This window comes from Pelobates fuscus, chromosome 2 (assembly GCF_036172605.1).
Source record: "Pelobates fuscus isolate aPelFus1 chromosome 2, aPelFus1.pri, whole genome shotgun sequence".
Taxonomy (NCBI): Eukaryota; Metazoa; Chordata; class Amphibia; order Anura; family Pelobatidae; genus Pelobates; species Pelobates fuscus.
Window position 1 is genome coordinate 254,983,623 of NC_086318.1, and position 19,822 is coordinate 255,003,444.

Genomic DNA, 19,822 nt, shown 5'->3' on the forward strand with positions numbered 1-19,822 from the left:
CGGCTCGTTCCTGACTCTGTCACTTCTCTGTTATACGTCGAGTCCGGCCATTCTAAGGTCCGGTAAGACGTATCTGCTTTATATTGTCAATTGTTGGACTAAATCTTGCGTGTTGGGGTAAACTACCGTGACAGATGGGAGTTAGATGATCAATCTGGATTCATTTTTGCAGATCTGTCTGGTGGGCCGTAAGCTTACATTTGACCTAAGACTACTTTCAGCAAGCCTAGTCAGACTTTTTAAACTGATATCTATCTGTCACATACATCATGTCAGTCTTCAGAAATAATAATATCTGAATTCCATAAAACTGCAAGGTCGTGGGATCACTATTATGGCATTTTAAGAAATGTAGAGACACATTATGATTAAGATAACTTCTTTCGATGTTGTAAATGTGCTCACGTATCCTCGTTTTAAGACACCTAGACGTCTTGCCTACATATTGCAGGCCACAAGGACATGTGAGCACATACACAACATTTTTAGAGTGACAAGTAACAAGTGATTTTATTTAAAATACCTCTTGTCCCACAAATGATTTAAAACTCTCAATTATTTTTACTTTTTGTTTAGCATTTTTACAACCCATACAGCTTCCACAATAATGGAAGCCTGTCATTTGGTCTCTATGTTAGCTAATAAAATCAGCATTTTTCAAATCAATAAAACTGGAGGTTAAAATTTGTTTAAGATTGCGAGCCCCTCTAAAAATAACTCTAGGTTTATCTTCTAAAAATAGTGTTAGTTCCTGATCCTGTCATAAAATATGCCAATTTTTGTTTACAGTATGCCTCAGTTGTTTGTGGTTAGGGGAACTGTCTTGTAATTAATCAGGGGAACTTTATCTGTCTCCGTAGTAGTATTTTGGGGTTTGTATTCAAGTAAATTTTCTATCTCTTGAACTTCTTGAATTTTTTCGTTCAGGCTACTAAGTTGATAACCCAGTTCAAGAAATTGATCTTTCAGGATGCTTGCCTGATCATTTAACTGGGGGGGTATCTCAGCAATTTCTCCTCAATCTGAGAAATTCATCCTTTGGGATATTGTCCAGCCATGGGCGGAAGTGACAGCTATCCCTATAGATATAGCTGTTCACATTCACCTTTTTAAAAAAATGTTTTAGTTTTTACTTTATCATTCTCAATATAAATTTCCAAACCTAGAAAATCTTTCTCAATATGCCATAAAGAGATTGGCATAGCTTGGGGGCGAACCTGGTGCCCATGGACGTGCCACTACACTGTAGATGGTAGTCACCTTGGAACCAAAATAAATTATTATTAAGGATGATGCTGGAGGTGAGTATCAACATGTTTGGATAAATTTGATAGCAGAAAAGGCATTAATTGAGCTAGATAATAGTTCATTATTGTCCAGCCATGGGCGGAAGTGACAGCTATCGCTATGGATATAGCTGTTCACATTCACCTTTTTAAAAAATGTTTTAGTTTTTACGTTATCATTCTCAATATAAATTTCCAAAGCTAGAAAATCTTTCTCAATATGCCATAAAGAGACTGGCATAGCTTGGTGTGAACCTGGTCCCCATGGCCGTGCCACTACACTGTAGATAGTAGTCACCTTGGAACCAAAATAAATTATTATTAAGGATGAGGCTGGAGGTGAGTATTGAGACGATAGGGATAAATTCGATAGCAGCAATACAATCCACGAGACGATAGGATAAATATGATAGCAGTGAACCAATCGCTGAGACGCTAGCCGATAAATTCGATAGCTGCGATCCAATCCTCAAGACTGTATGACTGTGTCTGTATATCACAGTATAGCTGTATGTGTAGGACAGTATCTGTAACCATATATCTGTATGTCATTGTATGTCTCTGTATGAGAGTGTCTGTGAGACTCTGTATGAGAGTGTCTGTGTGTGTCTCGGTATGACTCTATGTCTGTGTCTGTATGACAGTGTACCTCTATGTGTAGATTGTATGATTATGTGCCTGTAGTACTATGTTTGTTAAAATGTGTCCTTTTATTACTGTGTGTCTGTAAATCTTTGTGGCTGTGTGCCTGAATAACTAGGTCAGACATAGTACACATTGCAATTAGTATTAGTAACTTTCCTCTTTCAAATATTAAGCAACATACTGTGATGTCGTGTCCAGTGACATCACGCATACCTTATTAAAATTAGCAAGGCCAGTATTTTTTTCCAAGAAAGGTGGCAACCCTAGGCCTATTAGACTCCATTGTAGTCTCTAAAGGGACCTTGAAGGGTCTCTTTCTAACCTACAGTTTACAAATTTGTGCAATATATATACTTGAAAACATCAAAGAAATTTTAAAGTCAGGGTGGGAAGATGGGGTTTAATACAGGGTCTGCCTGAAAATGCTCTAGGTATGCCCCTGCTCCACACCCATAGTTTGCTGAAGTGCTTTATGTGTAAAGAGTATCCCATTTTATTATTGAAGAATAATGGCTGTCAGTCAAACAAGCAGTGAGATTTACTTTCTGCTTCGGTTATCTCTTTCGCAGACCTCCTTTCAGACCAGCATACATTCTGAACACTGTGCAGTGCAAATGCACATACAAGCACGCGTGTGTGTGCACACGAGAAGCCGCACATGGACAGATAGCTCTAGAGGCTTCTCAGTGAGAAGCCTCTGATAGAATATTTCCCAGTGAAAAGACTGACCGTTTCCTCCAGTAAAAAAGTGAATTGCTTGTACAGGCTGCAGTTCATAGGAAATACAGCTTTTGCAAACTATTTTATGATATACCCCCAAATAACACATGCATTGCTTAATATATACTAAACATTTGTTTTCTTTTAGATATTTACAATGTGGAGTGCATTTAAACCAATTATTTGGGAAGTGTTGTTTACACAAATTTGCCTTTTTTAACATATGCATTGCATAATGTATTAGAATTATAGGCACAGTAAAATAATATGAGATTAAAAAAACAATTATTTCCCAAAATACATTTTTAGAGACATGCAATTGTTCTACTTGCTGAAGCTGTGTATTTTTCATATGTTTAACATTTAAGGAACATTTTAAATGGCCAATGGCCATCAAGAGATTTGTTCTGTTAAATAATCAGCATTGAAAACATTATTTTTAATTTAATTACATTTTAAGTAGATTTGTATTTGTCCAATGAGATTTTGTCTGTATAAAACATTATAAATAATTAGTAATGTTCCATCATGTGGCTTTGTCTCTTAATTTAAACCATAATCGTGTGAGCTGTAATATTGGAACAAACTATGGAAACATCTGTTTTGGTTGAACCTCTAACACTAGAACTGCGATTTAGTTAATCCAAATAGTTTCTAATTTGTATGCTATTTCTAAACTACTGCCGAAAAATTTATGAACTATTCACAAGTTAATTTAAAGTATTTGGTTAAAGAGTAATTATGAATGAAATATAAGCCCATTCCTAATAATTCTTCTACATTATACAGAAATAAAAACATACATGCTGTAACTGCCTGTGGGTACTCCAGCTGAGTACCTTCGTTACTTCTTGGCTTCCTCTGGGACATCTGCTGTCGCCTCACTGAGTCGAAATACTCTGTGTCATGCAGGACACTCAGATGCCCTCTTCGAGTTGATCAATCAGCCTTCGAAGATTAATTATAGCTAGTGATTAGAGCAGTGATTATAACAACCGTTACCCCACACCATGAGTTAAGGCTACATGTAGGGGTTAAACAAAATACACTTTATTACAGCTGTGCAGAGGTATTGATACCAGAAGAGGGTAATTAGTATACAATTGCATAATTAACAGTACATACAGTTCCCCATCAAGTCATCTTCCCATAACTCTTTGCTTTTCTTCCTGAAATCAGCCCTCAGCCCCACCAAATTAAATAAATGATTATTATGTCCATAGCACTCAAGACTTTGTTCTCTATTAGACCAAAATGAACATTAAATATAGTTCAAACAACCTTAACTATGAACAAATTAATGCCCTTTATAAAACCCGCACCTTAGCAAAAGGAACTTATGCCCTGCAATCCTGGGTCCATGATTCATGCCCCCTTTAATTGTACCCTAGCAGAGGGAGACTGAGTTATACAGTGAGGGATGTTTAGAGGTAAGGGTTAGTTACTATAAGCATCATAACCACTACAGCCCACTGTTAAAGGTGCAAAACATAATGTATTGATTTGCCACATATCTGGTTCCCACCAAGCGCTGAGTCTCCTATTATGACTACCTGCAGAAGCCAGATGCCGATCCTGACATTCATTGGCTGTGAGCGTCAACTGAGCACTCTCACCCAAATGAATTAACTTATGTGAATATTTCCCAGTGAAAAGACTGACCGTTTCCTCCAGTAAAAAAGTGAATTGCTTGTACAGGCTGCAGTTCATAGGAAATACAGCTTTTGCAAACTATTTTATGATATACCCCCAAATAACACATGCATTGCTTAATATATACTAAACATTTGTTTTCTTTTAGATATTTACAATGTGGAGTGCATTTAAACCAATTATTTGGGAAGTGTTGTTTACACAAATTTGCCTTTTTTAACATATGCATTGCATAATGTATTAGAATTATAGGAGCAGTAAAATAATATGAGATTAAAAAAACAATTATTTCCCAAAATACATTTTTAGAGACATGCAATTGTTCTACTTGCTGAAACTGTGTATTTTGCATATGTTTAACATTTAAGGAACATTTCAATGGGCCAATGGCCATCAAGAGATTTGTTCTGTTAAATAATCAGCATTGAAAACATTATTTTTAATTTAATTACATTTTAAGTAGATTTGTATTTGTCCAATGAGATTTTGTCTGTATAAAACATTATAAATAATTAGTAATGTTCCATCATGTGGCTTTGTCTCCTAATTTAAACCATAATCGTGTGAGCTGTAATATTGGAACAAACTATGGAAACATCTGTTTTGGTTGAACCTCTAACACTAGAACTGCGATTTAGTTAATCCAAATAGTTTCTAATTTGTATGCTATTTCTAAACTACTGCCGAAAAATTTATGAACTATTCACAAGTTAATTTAAAGTATTTGGTTAAAGAGTAATTATGAATGAAATATAAGCCCATTCCTAATAATTCTTCTACATTATACAGAAATAAAAACATACATGCTGTAACGGCCTGTGGGTACTCCGGCTGAGTACCTTCGTTACTTCTTGGCTTCCTCTGGGACATCTGCTGTCGCCTCACTGAGTCGAAATACTCTGTGTCATGCAGGACACTCAGATGCCCTCTTCGAGTTGATCAATCAGCCTTCGAAGATTAATTATAGCTAGTGATTAGAGCAGTGATTATAACAACCGTTACCCCACACCATGAGTTAAGGCTACATGTAGGGGTTAAACAAAATACACTTTATTACAGCTGTGCAGAGGTATTGATACCAGAAGAGGGTAATTAGTATACAATTGCATAATTAACAGTACATACAGTTCCCCATCAAGTCATCTTCCCATAACTCTTTGCTTTTCTTCCTGAAATCAGCCCTCAGCCCCACCAAATTAAATAAATGATTATTATGTCCATAGCACTCAAGACTTTGTTCTCTATTAGACCAAAATGAACATTAAATATAGTTCAAACAACCTTAACTATGAACAAATTAATGCCCTTTATAAAACCCGCACCTTAGCAAAAGGAACTTATGCCCTGCAATCCTGGGTCCATGATTCATGCCCCCTTTAATTGTACCCTAGCAGAGGGAGACTGAGTTATACAGTGAGGGATGTTTAGAGGTAAGGGTTAGTTACTATAAGCATCATAACCACTACAGCCCACTGTTAAAGGTGCAAAACATAATGTATTGATTTGCCACATATCTGGTTCCCACCAAGCGCTGAGTCTCCTATTATGACTACCTGCAGAAGCCAGATGCCGATCCTGACATTCATTGGCTGTGAGCGTCAACTGAGCACTCTCACCCAAATGAATTAACTTATGTGAATATTTCCCAGTGAAAAGACTGACCGTTTCCTCCAGTAAAAAAGTGAATTGCTTGTACAGGCTGCAGTTCATAGGAAATACAGCTTTTGCAAACTATTTTATGATATACCCCCAAATAACACATGCATTGCTTAATATATACTAAACATTTGTTTTCTTTTAGATATTTACAATGTGGAGTGCATTTAAACCAATTATTTGGGAAGTGTTGTTTACACAAATTTGCCTTTTTTAACATATGCATTGCATAATGTATTAGAATTATAGGAGCAGTAAAATAATATGAGATTAAAAAAACAATTATTTCCCAAAATACATTTTTAGAGACATGCAATTGTTCTACTTGCTGAAACTGTGTATTTTGCATATGTTTAACATTTAAGGAACATTTTAATGGGCCAATGGCCATCAAGAGATTTGTTCTGTTAAATAATCAGCATTGAAAACATTATTTTTAATTTAATTACATTTTAAGTAGATTTGTATTTGTCCAATGAGATTTTGTCTGTATAAAACATTATAAATAATTAGTAATGTTCCATCATGTGGCTTTGTCTCCTAATTTAAACCATAATCGTGTGAGCTGTAATATTGGAACAAACTATGGAAACATCTGTTTTGGTTGAACCTCTAACACTAGAACTGCGATTTAGTTAATCCAAATAGTTTCTAATTTGTATGCTATTTCTAAACTACTGCCGAAAAATTTATGAACTATTCACAAGTTAATTTAAAGTATTTGGTTAAAGAGTAATTATGAATGAAATATAAGCCCATTCCTAATAATTCTTCTACATTATACAGAAATAAAAACATACATGCTGTAACGGCCTGTGGGTACTCCGGCTGAGTACCTTCGTTACTTCTTGGCTTCCTCTGGGACATCTGCTGTCGCCTCACTGAGTCGAAATACTCTGTGTCATGCAGGACACTCAGATGCCCTCTTCGAGTTCATCAATCAGTCTTCGAAGATTAATTATAGCTAGTGATTAGAGCAGTGATTATAACAACCGTTACCCCACACCATGAGTTAAGGCTACATGTAGGGGTTAAACAAAACACACTTTATTACAGCTGTGCAGAGGTATTGATACCAGAAGAGGGTAATTAGTATACAATAGCATAATTAACAGTACATACAGTTCCCCATCAAGTCATCTTCCCATAACTCTTTGCTTTTCTTCCTGAAATCAGCCCTCAGCCCCACCAAATTAAATAAATGATTATTATGTCCATAGCACTCAAGACGTTGTTCTCTATTAGACCAAAATGAACATTAAATATAGTTCAAACAACCTTAACTATGAACAAATTAATGCCCTTTGTAAAACCCGCACCTTAGCAAAAGGAACTTATGCCCTGCAATCCTGGGTCCATGATTCATGCCCCCTTTAATTGTACCCTAGCAGAGGGAGACTGAGTTATACAGTGAGGGATGTTTAGAGGTAAGGGTTAGTTACTCTAAGCATCGTAACCACTACAGCCCACTGTTAAAGGTGCAAAACATAATGTATTGATTTGCCACATATCTGGTTCCCACCAAGCGCTGAGTCTCCTATTATGACTACCTGCAGAAGCCAGATGCCGATCCTGACATTCATTGGCTGTGAGCGTCAACTGAGCACTCTCACCCAAATGAATTAACTTATGTGCAAAGAAATATGCTCAGAATTGACATTAGCCCATTCTAAAATCTTGTTCCTGACTGGCCAAAGATGATGCTACACATATGGAAGCTAGCCTAAATATCTCTGCATGTGTATCTTTTCATTCCAAAATGCTGTACATACAGGGTCCAAGCACCATAACCATTTTAAAACACTGAAGTGGTCATGATGCTTGGAGTAAGCCTTTAAGATAAGAGGTATCTACCTTGAATATGTTGGGAACTGTGAGTTAAAGCCCACAGCATCTTGAAGGCAGTTTCTTTCTATACCTAAGACCCCCCCAGCACTATCCTTAGGTCCCCTTAGTCCTAGCATCCCCTTACTCTATGCTAAGACCTCTCAAAACTGAAGTCATTTCCATTCTCACTCAGCTGTATATATATATATATATATATATATATATAGATATATATATATATATCTATATATATATATATATATATATATATATACATACATACACACTGAAGACAATTATAAACACAACACTTTTGTTTTTGCCCCCATTTTTCATGAACTGAACTCAAAGATCTGTGCAATAATCATGCTGTCTAATCAGCATCTTGATATGCCACACCTGTGAGGTGGATGGATTACCTCGGCAAAGGAGAAGTGCTCACTAATACAGATTTAGGCAGATTTGTGAACAATATTTGAGCGAAATAGGCCTTTTGTGTGCATAGAAAAAGTCTTAGATCTTCGTTGGTTCAGCTCATAAAAAAATGGGGGCAAAAACAAAAGTGTTGCGTTTATGATACAATAATGATAGCTAAGGGGTTGGTCTACAGATATTGAGAGAGCCCTGATTTATTTTCAAACCACTCAAAAACTGACAAAAATGTGGGTATGATGCCTAACCACATTTTGTATCATTAGAATTGCAATATGCTGTAGTGAGTATGGTGCTTCTCAATGTTCATTTAGGAGTTAAATCACTTTTGTTTCTGTCCAGGCCACACTAACCATACCTCCTCTGGTTGTGACTCACACAGCCTGCATGAAAAATTTGGTTCATTTTCAATCAGATCTTAACTTACTCTAGAGCAGCGTTTCCCCAAACCAGTCCTCAAGACCTACCAACAGTCCAGGTTTTGTTAGTATCACCATTGGAATAAAACAGGGAAATACATAAATCCTGGACTGTTGGTGGGCCATGAGGACTGGTTTGGGACCACTGCTCTAGAGGTTTATGTCACCTGCTTTGATGTTGAACTTTAATCATAAACATGAGGGTCCTGCAGATTCTAGCTGGTGTAAACAGAGTAGGAGAATTTGCAATAAAGGAGGTGTAAATATAAGTTTACCCTTTACAGGAAGTGTTTAGGAAGGCTGTGCAGGTCACATGCAGGGAAGTATGACTAGGGCTGCATTAATAAAGTTATTTAATTCCTGAATGGCAGAGGATTGAGCAGTGAGACTGCAGGGACATGATTTGTACACCAAACCTGCTTCATTACGCTATAGTTGTTTTGGTACCTATTGTATCCCTTTAAGCACAGAACTAGCAGCTCTATTTATCTACGGTAAACTGCAATAAGTCAGGAGCACAACTCTACATTTTATATAGTCACATGGAAGCTGATGGAATATATCTGCTCACTGCTCCACATATTTATGGTGTGAATATAACACATTGTTTTAACTTATCTTTGTATAACAAATTAATTCCGTGTTTATTATTATTTTTGCCCAAATTTCACTCATTATCTTTTTCACTTTCTTTTAAACACCCTCTCCCCCCCCCCACCCCCTACACTCTTTTAGATTTTGAATAAATCAGACTCGTATATAACTAAGATGATAATTTCTTGTGTGTTTATTATCTAAAAAATACATTTGCATATAGGGCTTTTCTATAAATTTTTTATAATGTGACATTTATTATTTATGATGTTCTCACGTAGCAACACAGACTGAGAGAACTGAAACAAACTTCTTGTTATATAGTTTTACCAACATTTGTCATGAAGAAATATATAATGTCAAATAAGCAGACATTTCATGCTTGTAAAGAACTCTAGTGTCCTTTTTTTTCTTGCTTAGTACACTTCATTGAACACACTATAAAGAGTTGTTAAGCTTGCAGAATTTTGAGACGGGGACATACACAGAACATTACCGGAGAGTATCTGTCTCTTCACAGGTTGACTTCCTGTTGCCACAATGTCCGAAAGAAGTAACTGTGATTTCTTTATACATTTTTATTGAATAGACTAATAACGGAGCCAATGTGAAGGAAGAATAGCCTGCCTTCTTGGGGGCTAGTGAGGTGTCAGCAGAAACTGTGGGAACAAATAACAGTCACACAAGGCAGCATTTTATAACATCAGGGCCGCAATCCATCTTTTCGTTCGTTCAAGGCTTTGACTAATAAAGGCCTTTTTACAATTCCCAGCAGAGTTCAGCTTAATTCCCTACAGTGCCTCAGGGGCCTGAAATACATTGCTTTGTAGCAATAAAGAGGGGAAAAATGAAAGAGAAAAAAAAGCATAATCAGTGGTTTTATAACTGTCCCACATGAGTAAGGGTTAAGGGCTCTGTATCAACATATGACATTCTAACCCTGGCTTGAATGAGGGAAATGTTTTAAAGACTATAATTTTTTATTGCTGATATTTTCCCTTTCTCTCAAGGCTGACACCAGCTGAAAGACCTACATTAATAGCTGACAAGGTTTCTCAATCTAGTGCAGGTATTCGGGAAATAAACAACAGTTTTGTGATTCATATATGTTAGGTAAAGCATTTGCACGTAAGATGTATAGTTTAATTATTTAAGTGAACTTTTTTTAAATCCCCAACTTACAGTTCACATAGTGAAGGTAACAATTAATTGTTGATCTGATTATTTGCCTTGCCTAATCAGCATTAAAGGGAAACTCCAGTGCCAGCAAAACGATCCGTTTTCCTGGCACTGCAGGTCCCCTCTCCCTCCAACCAGTGACTTACCAGAGGCAGCGACATGTCCCACGTTGCTGCTTCTCCCTCCACCGCTGCTCCTCCTCTGCATTACTCTGGCCGGTAGGCGAGACTGATCCCGCCACCGGCCGAGGAGACCTAATGCGCATGCGCGGCAATGCCGCGCATGCGCATTAGAGCTCCCCATAGTAAAGCATTTAAAATGCTTTTTAATGCTTTCCCATGGGGAATTGAGCAACGCTGGAGGTCTTCACACAGCGTGAGGATGTCCAGTGACGCTCTAGCACAGGTTTTCTGTGCTATGAAGGAGGAAGTGCCCTCTAGTGGCTGTCTAGTAGAAAGCCACTAGAGGTGGAGTTAACCCTGCAAGGTAATTATTAATTATTAATTGCAGGGTTAAGAGTAGTGGGAGTTGGCACCCAGACCGTTCCAATGGGCAAAAGTGGTCTGGGTGCCTGGAGTGTTCCGATAAGACTTAATTTGTAAAGGAAACCAAAAAAACTGTACACAAAGCTGTAAAGCATTAAATATATGTAACTTTTTCAGTTTAAAAGTCTTAAATATTGCAGTCTGTTAAAGCAGGACCTGATTTACATGTCAGGTGTAGACACAAAATTCCAAGGCTCCCCAACCCTAAAATAAGGGAGATAAAGTCAGTGTAGTGAATTTATAAGCTGGACATTGCAGGCCTAAAACCATCTACAAAAACAAATTCATATTTGCGAACTGCATATTTATAAATGTATGTATGTGCATATTCCAGTACTGCTTGTAATGTGTTGTTTAAATATGTGAATATAGTTAATGTATGCAGCTGTGTAAATGCATGCAGGGTTACAGATAGTGTTAAAAGTGGTTAGGGCAAATAGAGGTGTAAGGTTAGATGTCAGAGTTTCAAAGCGTGTCTAGTGTTAAGAAAGTTAATAGTGAGGTTAACGTTAAAGTTGGGGTTACAGTTGTAGTATAAAGGTTGTTTAAGATTATTGTTTTTTGGGCTAGCGTGGCGGTGAATTTAGTATATTGGGTACATGAAGTGTTTTGTTTTTAAGAGGGGTTAAACGTAGGGTTAGGGTAACGGGTTTATTTACCCTCTATGTACTCTGTAGACGAGTCTGAATGATGATATTAGAGCTACAGGAGTGGTTACACATTGGGAGCTTTCAATGTTCTCCTGTAAGGCATTTCCTGTGTGAGTGGTTACAAGTGGACAGATGGGAAGTGATCCTGTTCTCTTCCTGTCAAGTCCGACACTCACAGTCACCGGAGGAGCTGTGAGGGAGTTTTACACCCTTTATAACTGTTCCTACAGGTCTGCAGTTAAGGTTTATTTAAAGGCACTCAAATGTGTATTCCTGACACTGTAAGTCTAAATGGCTGTTTCCACCCCCAGCCCCTCATTACCTTGGTTTGTGTATAGGTATAGTGCTCCTTAGTTTGCATATTAGGGTAATTGATCTTGACAACAGGGTACAATCGAACGTCTGATCATGTCCAGCAACTGGCAATCTTCACAGTAAAATAAAGAGATGATACAACATTCCTTACTACAGGGGTTTCCAAACCCCAGGGGTACAATCCAGTGTTTGTATATCTGTGTCTGTATCTGTATGTGTCTCAGTGTTTGTATCTGTGTGTGTCTGTATGTGTGTCAGTGATTGTATCTGTGTGTCTATGTATCTGGATGTGTGGCAGTGTGTGTGTTTGTATGTCTATATCTGTGTGTCTGTGTATCTTGCATGTGTGGCACTGGCAATGTTTGTATCAGTATGTCTGTGCAACTGTATGTGTGTCAGTGTCTGCATGTGTGCCTGTGTATCTGCATTTGTGTCAGTGTGTATCTGAGTGATTGTGTAATTGTTTGCATCTGTGTGCCTATACATCTGTGTCAGTTTTTGTATCTGTGTGTCTGTGTGATTTTGTGTGTCTGTATCTGTATATGTAGAGGTGGAGTAGGGGAGCATGGGGCAGAGGAGAAGCAGGGGAGCCTGGGGCAGAAAAAAAGGGTAGATGGTGCAGAGAACGTATAGATTTTAAATTTATACTATAATAATTACAAACATTTCCTAATATGGGGGTAACATTTATAAAAATGGGCTGCCATGGGGTACTTAAATGAAAAAAAGGTTGTGAACCACTGCCTCACTACAATGTTTAAATCCCCCTCATTGTGGTCTCAGACACAGCAGCGTGTCCACCCTATAACAAGATGTTTATTAAACACATTTCACAAGGCCAGTCACAAGACTAAAGCATGGTAGGAAGCATACACATCTGAACGTCCCCAACATGTTTAATAATAAATAAGCTGCAGTTATATAATTACCCCCACAAAATACCACAGATATTAAATTATCCACATATCTAATGATTATTACTTTTTGACACAATTTACAAGCTTACATTTTCCGTGAACTAGCATAATTTAAAGATATATCAAATGTGTAGAATAAAGAGGTTTTGATCTAAATATGTGACAATTTGCATTTAAAGTTGGATACATAAATGCATTTTGTTACATAAGGTGATAAGTGAAATGAAGTTATACCAGCTTTGCTACTGGCAAGATAGAATTAATTGTCACGTTCTTAGCACAATCCTAAACAAATTATTTGCTCTCACTGCCACCTTCTAAACAACATTGATTTGAGTTTCTTTTATAAACTGCTGTTTCTTTGGTTTTTTTTTAGATGCCCTAAATATTCGCAATCGCCAGGTTATCTGTACCACTCTTAAAGTACTTCAGCACTTGGTTGTTTCCGCTGACATGGTGGGTGAAGCACTCGTGCCTTATTATCGCCAGATTCTTCCCATCCTTAACATTTTCAAAAATGTGAACGGTATGTTTATTAATGATTTATTGATTGTGATGATCTGAGAGTTTACCAATATGTATGACACAAACATATACTGCATGCCATTCATAAATATAGCACATGTGCCTTAAAGATGCTTATTTTTTCTATTGCTTCTCTTATTAGTGAGCTTTAGGTTATATTACTAAAATTATGTTTTTATTTAAAAAAAACAAAAACATTTAGAAGACTAAAATAATGTTGATACTTTAATACTTTGCTCTGGATTCTAGCAGAGTTGCATTTTAATTTATGACACATATCACGTATGCCTTATTAAACAAAGAACAGAAGCACTGAAGCTATTCTATAATCTTCTAATAATTACTATTGTGAAGTTTTGTAGCAGCCTTTTGAATAGATGAGTGTATTGTGTGGCCGGAATACATGGTGTAAACATGAGAATATAATTTGGATGTGCTCTTGAAGAAACAAAATTCTAATTGTCACCTTTATTTAAACGATACTGTCAGTTTTCTTCATTTCTCTAACAAAGCAAATGCTTGTTATATTAACTGTATTAACAACACTGTGTTCCAGTTCTGTCTCGATCATTGTCACCATAGATTCTAATTCTGGAACTTGTGATAACATTAATCAACTGCCAATTTAACTATACTGTATAATATTTAGAGAAAAATGTTAGGTAATCTTAAAATATTAATATACATATTTTCTTCACACATACACATACATAACATGTGCAGCCCCCTACACAAATGACTTGTGTAGTACAACTAGTTACAGTTTATGTGCAATCACACTTGCACACACGTTGCATATGATGTTTTATACACCCACTCATTATATGTGTAGTCACATGCACATGTAGGAGTATTTTATTTTTATTTTTTTAATTCTTTATTTTTGTAGTGCAGAAAAAATACACGCAGTTTGTCATGCCCCAACAGCTTGTGACAAAGGATTCGCAAGACAATGCTTACTTTCAAGGCAATGATAGAGATATGCACAATTTTTAAATGTATAATAACAGTGGTAGGAACATTTTTAGTATGTTTTGCACGATTACCGGCCTGATGGTGGCATTCGGTAGGGTTATGCAATATACCAAATACAAGTTAACTTACAGTGTCGCTAGAGTCATATTTTTGTGTAATGTAAGAAACATGGGTGGGCCTGGAGGTCTTGTCATGGTTCGAGCTGTAGTGAACAAGCCCTCCCTGGGCTTAGGTGTTTTGTCTGAGCGTAACATTCCGGGATAGTGCTGCAAGTGGGGTAGCATTGGGCAGTGCAATCTGTCTTATTTGGCTATGACAGGGAGTTACCTCTGATTGACAAGCAATAACATCAGATCTTGACTTACGATGCAGTCTCTAGTTAAAGGGACACTCCAGGCACCCAGACCACTTCTGCTCATTGGAGTGGTCTGGGTGCCAACTCCCACTACTCCTAACCCTGCAAGTGTAATTATTGCAGTTTTTTATAAACTGCAATAATTACCTTGCAGGGTTAACAGCCACTAGAGGTCACTTCCTGCTCTATAGCACAGGAAACCTGTGCTAGAGCATCGCTGGACGTCCTCACGCTGTGTGAGGACCTCCAGCATCGCTCAAATCCCCATAGGAAAGCATTGAAATTCTTTTTCAATGCTTTCCTATGGGGAGCGCGAATGCGCATGCACGGCATTGCCGCGCATGCGCATTAAGTCTCCTCGGCCGGTGGGCGGGATCAGTCTCGCCCACCGGCCGACGGAAGCACAGGGAGGAGTGGCGCAGAGGAGGAGGCAGCGACGAGGGACATCGCCGCTGCCTCAGGTAAGTGACTGAAGGGGGGTGGGAAGGAGAGGGACCCTCCAGTGCCAGGAAAACTGATTGTTTTCCTGGCACTGGAGTTTCCTTTTAAAAGTTGTGTATGTGAACTCGTGTCGGTCATTCAGTGCTACTAGAGTGGGCTCGGGTATTGGGGCTGGTGGGGTGGTGGAGTAGGAGTATTTTTTGACTCTTTGATGCTGACTGTCTCTGCCAGCAATAGACCAAATATTTTTTTTTTTTCATGTCTCTTCACTGCAAAAAAGCTGGTGGACTTTTTTTTTTTGGCAATATAAACAGTAAAAGATGAGGAGTTTGCATCTGTAACATAAATGATATAGCGCACCTTTAACAAAGTGAATTAGTAATGTGGAAAACCGTGTGACGTGATAAAAGATGTGTCTACAATAGCTTTTAAAATTGCCCCATTGCTTTCACTATGTTAAGCTGCATTCATTTTGATTATATCAGTATAGTAGTGGCTACAGGTTCATTCTGATTGCCATTGTTGTCATCAGCAATGATGTTTGCAGCTGTTCAGTGAAAAGGAGTTTGCTGTGGATGAGTAATGCAAAAAAAAAAAAAAATCATATTGCTTTTCCTTTTTTTTTTTTGAGAATATATCAGAGAGAGAATTTCTTGGCATTGACATGGCGCATTGCAACATTTGAAATTAGGGAAACTACCTTGATTGCAGTCATTCGTTTACATTCTTACAGAATTTACATATTTTCATATTACACAGCAGTGAAAAAAACATTATGTTATATAGCCATTTTCACTTTGTGTAATAAATGTGTCATTCAATATATGGCATCATTGTTCTTCTGTTCCCATGATTGTAGAGAACGTTGAACTGCTTAAATTTGACAGTTTTCTTTACTTGTCAGTTTGTACATATGCCCTTATCTTTTGTCCCTTTGTTTATTTCAAATCCCTTTGATAATTCTGTTGGTATATGTATATAGAACAGTTCTGCAAACCTTGACAACAAAGCTGTCAAGGTACAATAGCTCAGCTGAGTGACGGTTCAGTCTTCTTGATCAAAAATTTCATTTTAATACAAAATTCTTACTTCAAAGCACAAAATGCCATTGAAGTCTATGAGACAACCAGTACTAAAAATGAACAATGGTACTTTCCTTCTATAGAGAGTATTTCTTAATGAGTGGAATTTAACAAGCGTAGGACATTGCTGTATAATACAAATGTAATAGTCATTCATTTCCACAAAGCTTTGCATGGAAGGGTGCTTTATTTCCACTTTATCCATGATTTCACTTTCGGTGTGTATCAATATCTGCCTTCAACTTCCCACAGAGGCATTGCCACTTTTCATAAATGTTTGATGAGATTCAGGGAATAAGAACAGTGAGTAAATGTGAGCATAAAAAGGTTAGTATTTTGAATGGCAATAACACTGGCTGCATTTCTGATTGCAAATGCCATCTACTCTATGAACTCTTTGAACCGTTAATATTAACATGTTCTAGAGAGTACACTCCACTGCTCCACTGTTTTTGCTGTATATTATTTAATTAAAATTTGCATTTTTACAACTCCGCTGCCTTACTACCATAGAACAGAATTGTCAGTCATGGAATTTCTTAAGTACTGAACTTCATTTTAACATGGCATATAAATGTAGGTAGCTAAAACTTGTTTAATTTCTGCAGTCTTGACATTTCTAATGATCAACAAAAGCCTAGAGATTTCTTGATAATGTTGTTATTGATGTGTTTGTGCAAAACAGGCTGGAATATCTCTCTCCTGTGTGCATAATTAGAACACAAAGCCTAATCTTGCAGGTAATGAACAAAAAGCAGACATAATGATGATGATTCAATAAATTGCATCCAAATATTATCTGTTGTCAATAAATCAGTTAGATTCCCCTTGAGTGTGTTTGTTAAAGGGCCTTAATTTTTAGTTTGTTTACCATTGCTGTTCTTGTTGTTAAAACTGGATTTTGTACAGTAATACATGTGCTGTACATTTTTCTTAATGTCTAGAAAAAGAGCTTTACTGTTTTGTAATTCTTAGTGCATGGGCATCATTGGGTGCGCTGACGCAGGCTTGAAACCCGAGTGGGTTATTTAACACTATTTAATCAATAGCCATGAGTCTTCGGAAGTTGTGACACCCTGCAGTGGCATGCTGTAACTTATGTTATGACACTGATTAACCCCTGCTGATGGTGACATAGGTCTCAGAGAAGTGTCAGTTGCTTTCTGTGTGTTGTTACACAAGTGAGCAATGTTGTTAATAGGGAGTTTGGATGTGGCATCACATGCCTTCTGCTTCAAGATCAGGCCTCGCTCACTCGGGGAACACTGAGAGGAAAACACATCACTTGCCATTGCTCCTTGAACTGCCTCATCAATGATAGGGGTTAATGTGTTACAGGTAGCACCCTTAGTTGAGACCTTGCTGCTTTTAAAAATCGCCCTATAATTCTAATCTTCCCAAATATCCACAACCTCCTGTAATTCAGAGCCATCTCTTCTTTTGACTATCATTCAATCACTGCGATACATCCCATTTCTGCAAATTTCTTTCACTTCTATAATTTATTTCCACTTCCCACACCCCTAGCACTTCCAACCACCATATCCACCCCCAAGTCCTGTCACTGCCAGACATGCCTTCCACAGCCCTTTCCCCTCCCTATTCTCCAGTAATTCCACCCTTCCAGTTCTCATCCACCTATCAAACTCATCCATTCCTTCCTTTCCCTACTCTGCTATCATTCCGTGCCATCCCTTCTTCCGCATAACATCTTATCGTTTTCAGTTTCCCCATAATCTCCTCATACTCTTATACACTTACTCACATTTGAGGTTATTATTGATGAGCAATTTATCAATGTGCCAATGTTTTAAAGCAAAGCTCCACTATTTAGTGGCCATTACATGAGTAATGTCAACATCAAATATGCAATACACCAGCTCTAGATAAATTGCTGTGCATAGTATAGATGATGTGCATTAAGATGAATGCATGTAAAAGTGTCAGCCCTTTAAGGAGTCCCTGGAAATGGGAAAACACTGAGTAAATGCTTTGGCAAGGAAACCACGCCCCCTGAAGAACAGGTGAAAGAGGGTGCAGGTATTAGGAAACAGGACCACGCCCCCCGACCAATAGGAAAAGGAAAAGGGAAGTTGCCAGAGAAAAAGGATTGGCTGGACACCATGAAGTTGTTGGAAGAAGCCTGGGGAGGTGGGCGAAAAGCGTCATGAAGGACATCATTGAGAGGCGGACCCAAGATCGTGATACTATTCAACTCTGGTTCCTGGCCTCTCTATTTCCTCCTATACTGCACATATATTCTTACATCAATCTGACTGAGTGAAGACATCTTTCCTGTCATTGAATCTGTGGGAAATATCCCTCTCCAGTGGAGCTATTCAAACCCAGAGCCAGGGGTGATATGGCTCTGGTACATGTGAGTTCTCTCCCAGACATTCTATTATATGCATATTATAACTGTAACATAGTTTGCACTATATATCTTTCACTATTTATTGTAGATACTCCATCATATACAGTTTCATATATTTAGCATTTTTTACACAGTACATTTCGTTCATCTCTCCACAGTATACTTAGATTTGGTTCCCTCTGTTACCAAGGGCACATCTGTTTGCCTTTACTTCTCTAATTAGGCCCACTTTCTTACTGACCATTTTTCTTCTAATTTTTTAGCTCATGTGCTGGGGCCCTCATGATATCATCATGATTCTTATTGACTGTACAAATTGAAATAAGCCAATTTCTGTTAAAGGATGCAGGCACTTATGGTGGTCCCTAATAAGTATTAGGCTAATTAAGAAAAAAGACATGACATTGCCAATGAGGTGCACAGCTCATCATTCCTGGCAATAATAACGATCATTCTCCAACATCTGGTGTGGAAGTTGAGTGGATAGCTTAATTGGAGGTTATTCTCTAAGCTTGCTACTGCTTCCTACCTTGAAAGGTGGGTTGTAGTCACATTTCTCCACATTTGTGTCGAAACCCCATAATAAACTGATCTATACATGTAACTTTACTAATTTAGTGCTGACAAACTGCGTATACTCAACTACACATGGGAACTCTAACTTAACTAACTTAACATTAGGTTAAATAATAATGCCGGTTGTGATATAGAGGATGAATTGTGAATAAATACAGTTATCCTCACTTTATCAACCATAGAATATCAACTCACTTTATCAACCGTAGAATATCAACTCACATAATAAACCATAGATGTACGGTCATTTAAGAATTTGTATACTGGAATCAAGGGTATCTGATTCCCTTGAGGTAAATAAGCCTATTGCTTCGATGTGCCTCTCTTAGAATCCGCCAACAGCTGCAGGAAATTTTAAAAGCAAATTGCAGATATCTAACTATGAAGAGGTTGCACATCCTCTCTAATTGCTTGATGGAGAGGAGGAGGGGGCTTAGTACAAGGAAAAAGAATGTGTGAGATTACTTTGGAATGATTACATCTTTTATTCTTTTGCTATCTCCCCGTCAAAATGTTTAGTTTTTTTTCTAACGTGTCATAAAAATATCTATAAACCAAGAATCCCATTGTACAGTGCCAAGAAAAACAGTGCATAATTTAGTATTGGTTTCTTACAAGAAAATTATAGTTATTGTGGTATGAATAGTAACACATTG

At 37.6% G+C, this 19,822-nt stretch overlaps 1 protein-coding gene and 1 long non-coding RNA gene across 2 annotated transcripts in view; one reads left to right on the forward strand and one right to left on the reverse strand.

Moving 5' to 3' along the window:
• PACRG (parkin coregulated) overlaps window positions 1-19,822 on the forward strand; it is a 483,004-nt gene that overhangs the window by 293,960 nt on the left and 169,222 nt on the right. The window contains exon 4 of the mRNA XM_063441222.1: window positions 13,215-13,364. Coding sequence (XP_063297292.1) covers window positions 13,215-13,364 — 150 coding nt within the window. The remainder of the gene's footprint in view (window positions 1-13,214; window positions 13,365-19,822) is intronic.
• Window positions 1-19,822, reverse strand: part of LOC134585760 (uncharacterized) — an 87,327-nt gene that overhangs the window by 4,380 nt on the left and 63,125 nt on the right. The gene's annotated exons all lie outside the window — the stretch shown is intronic.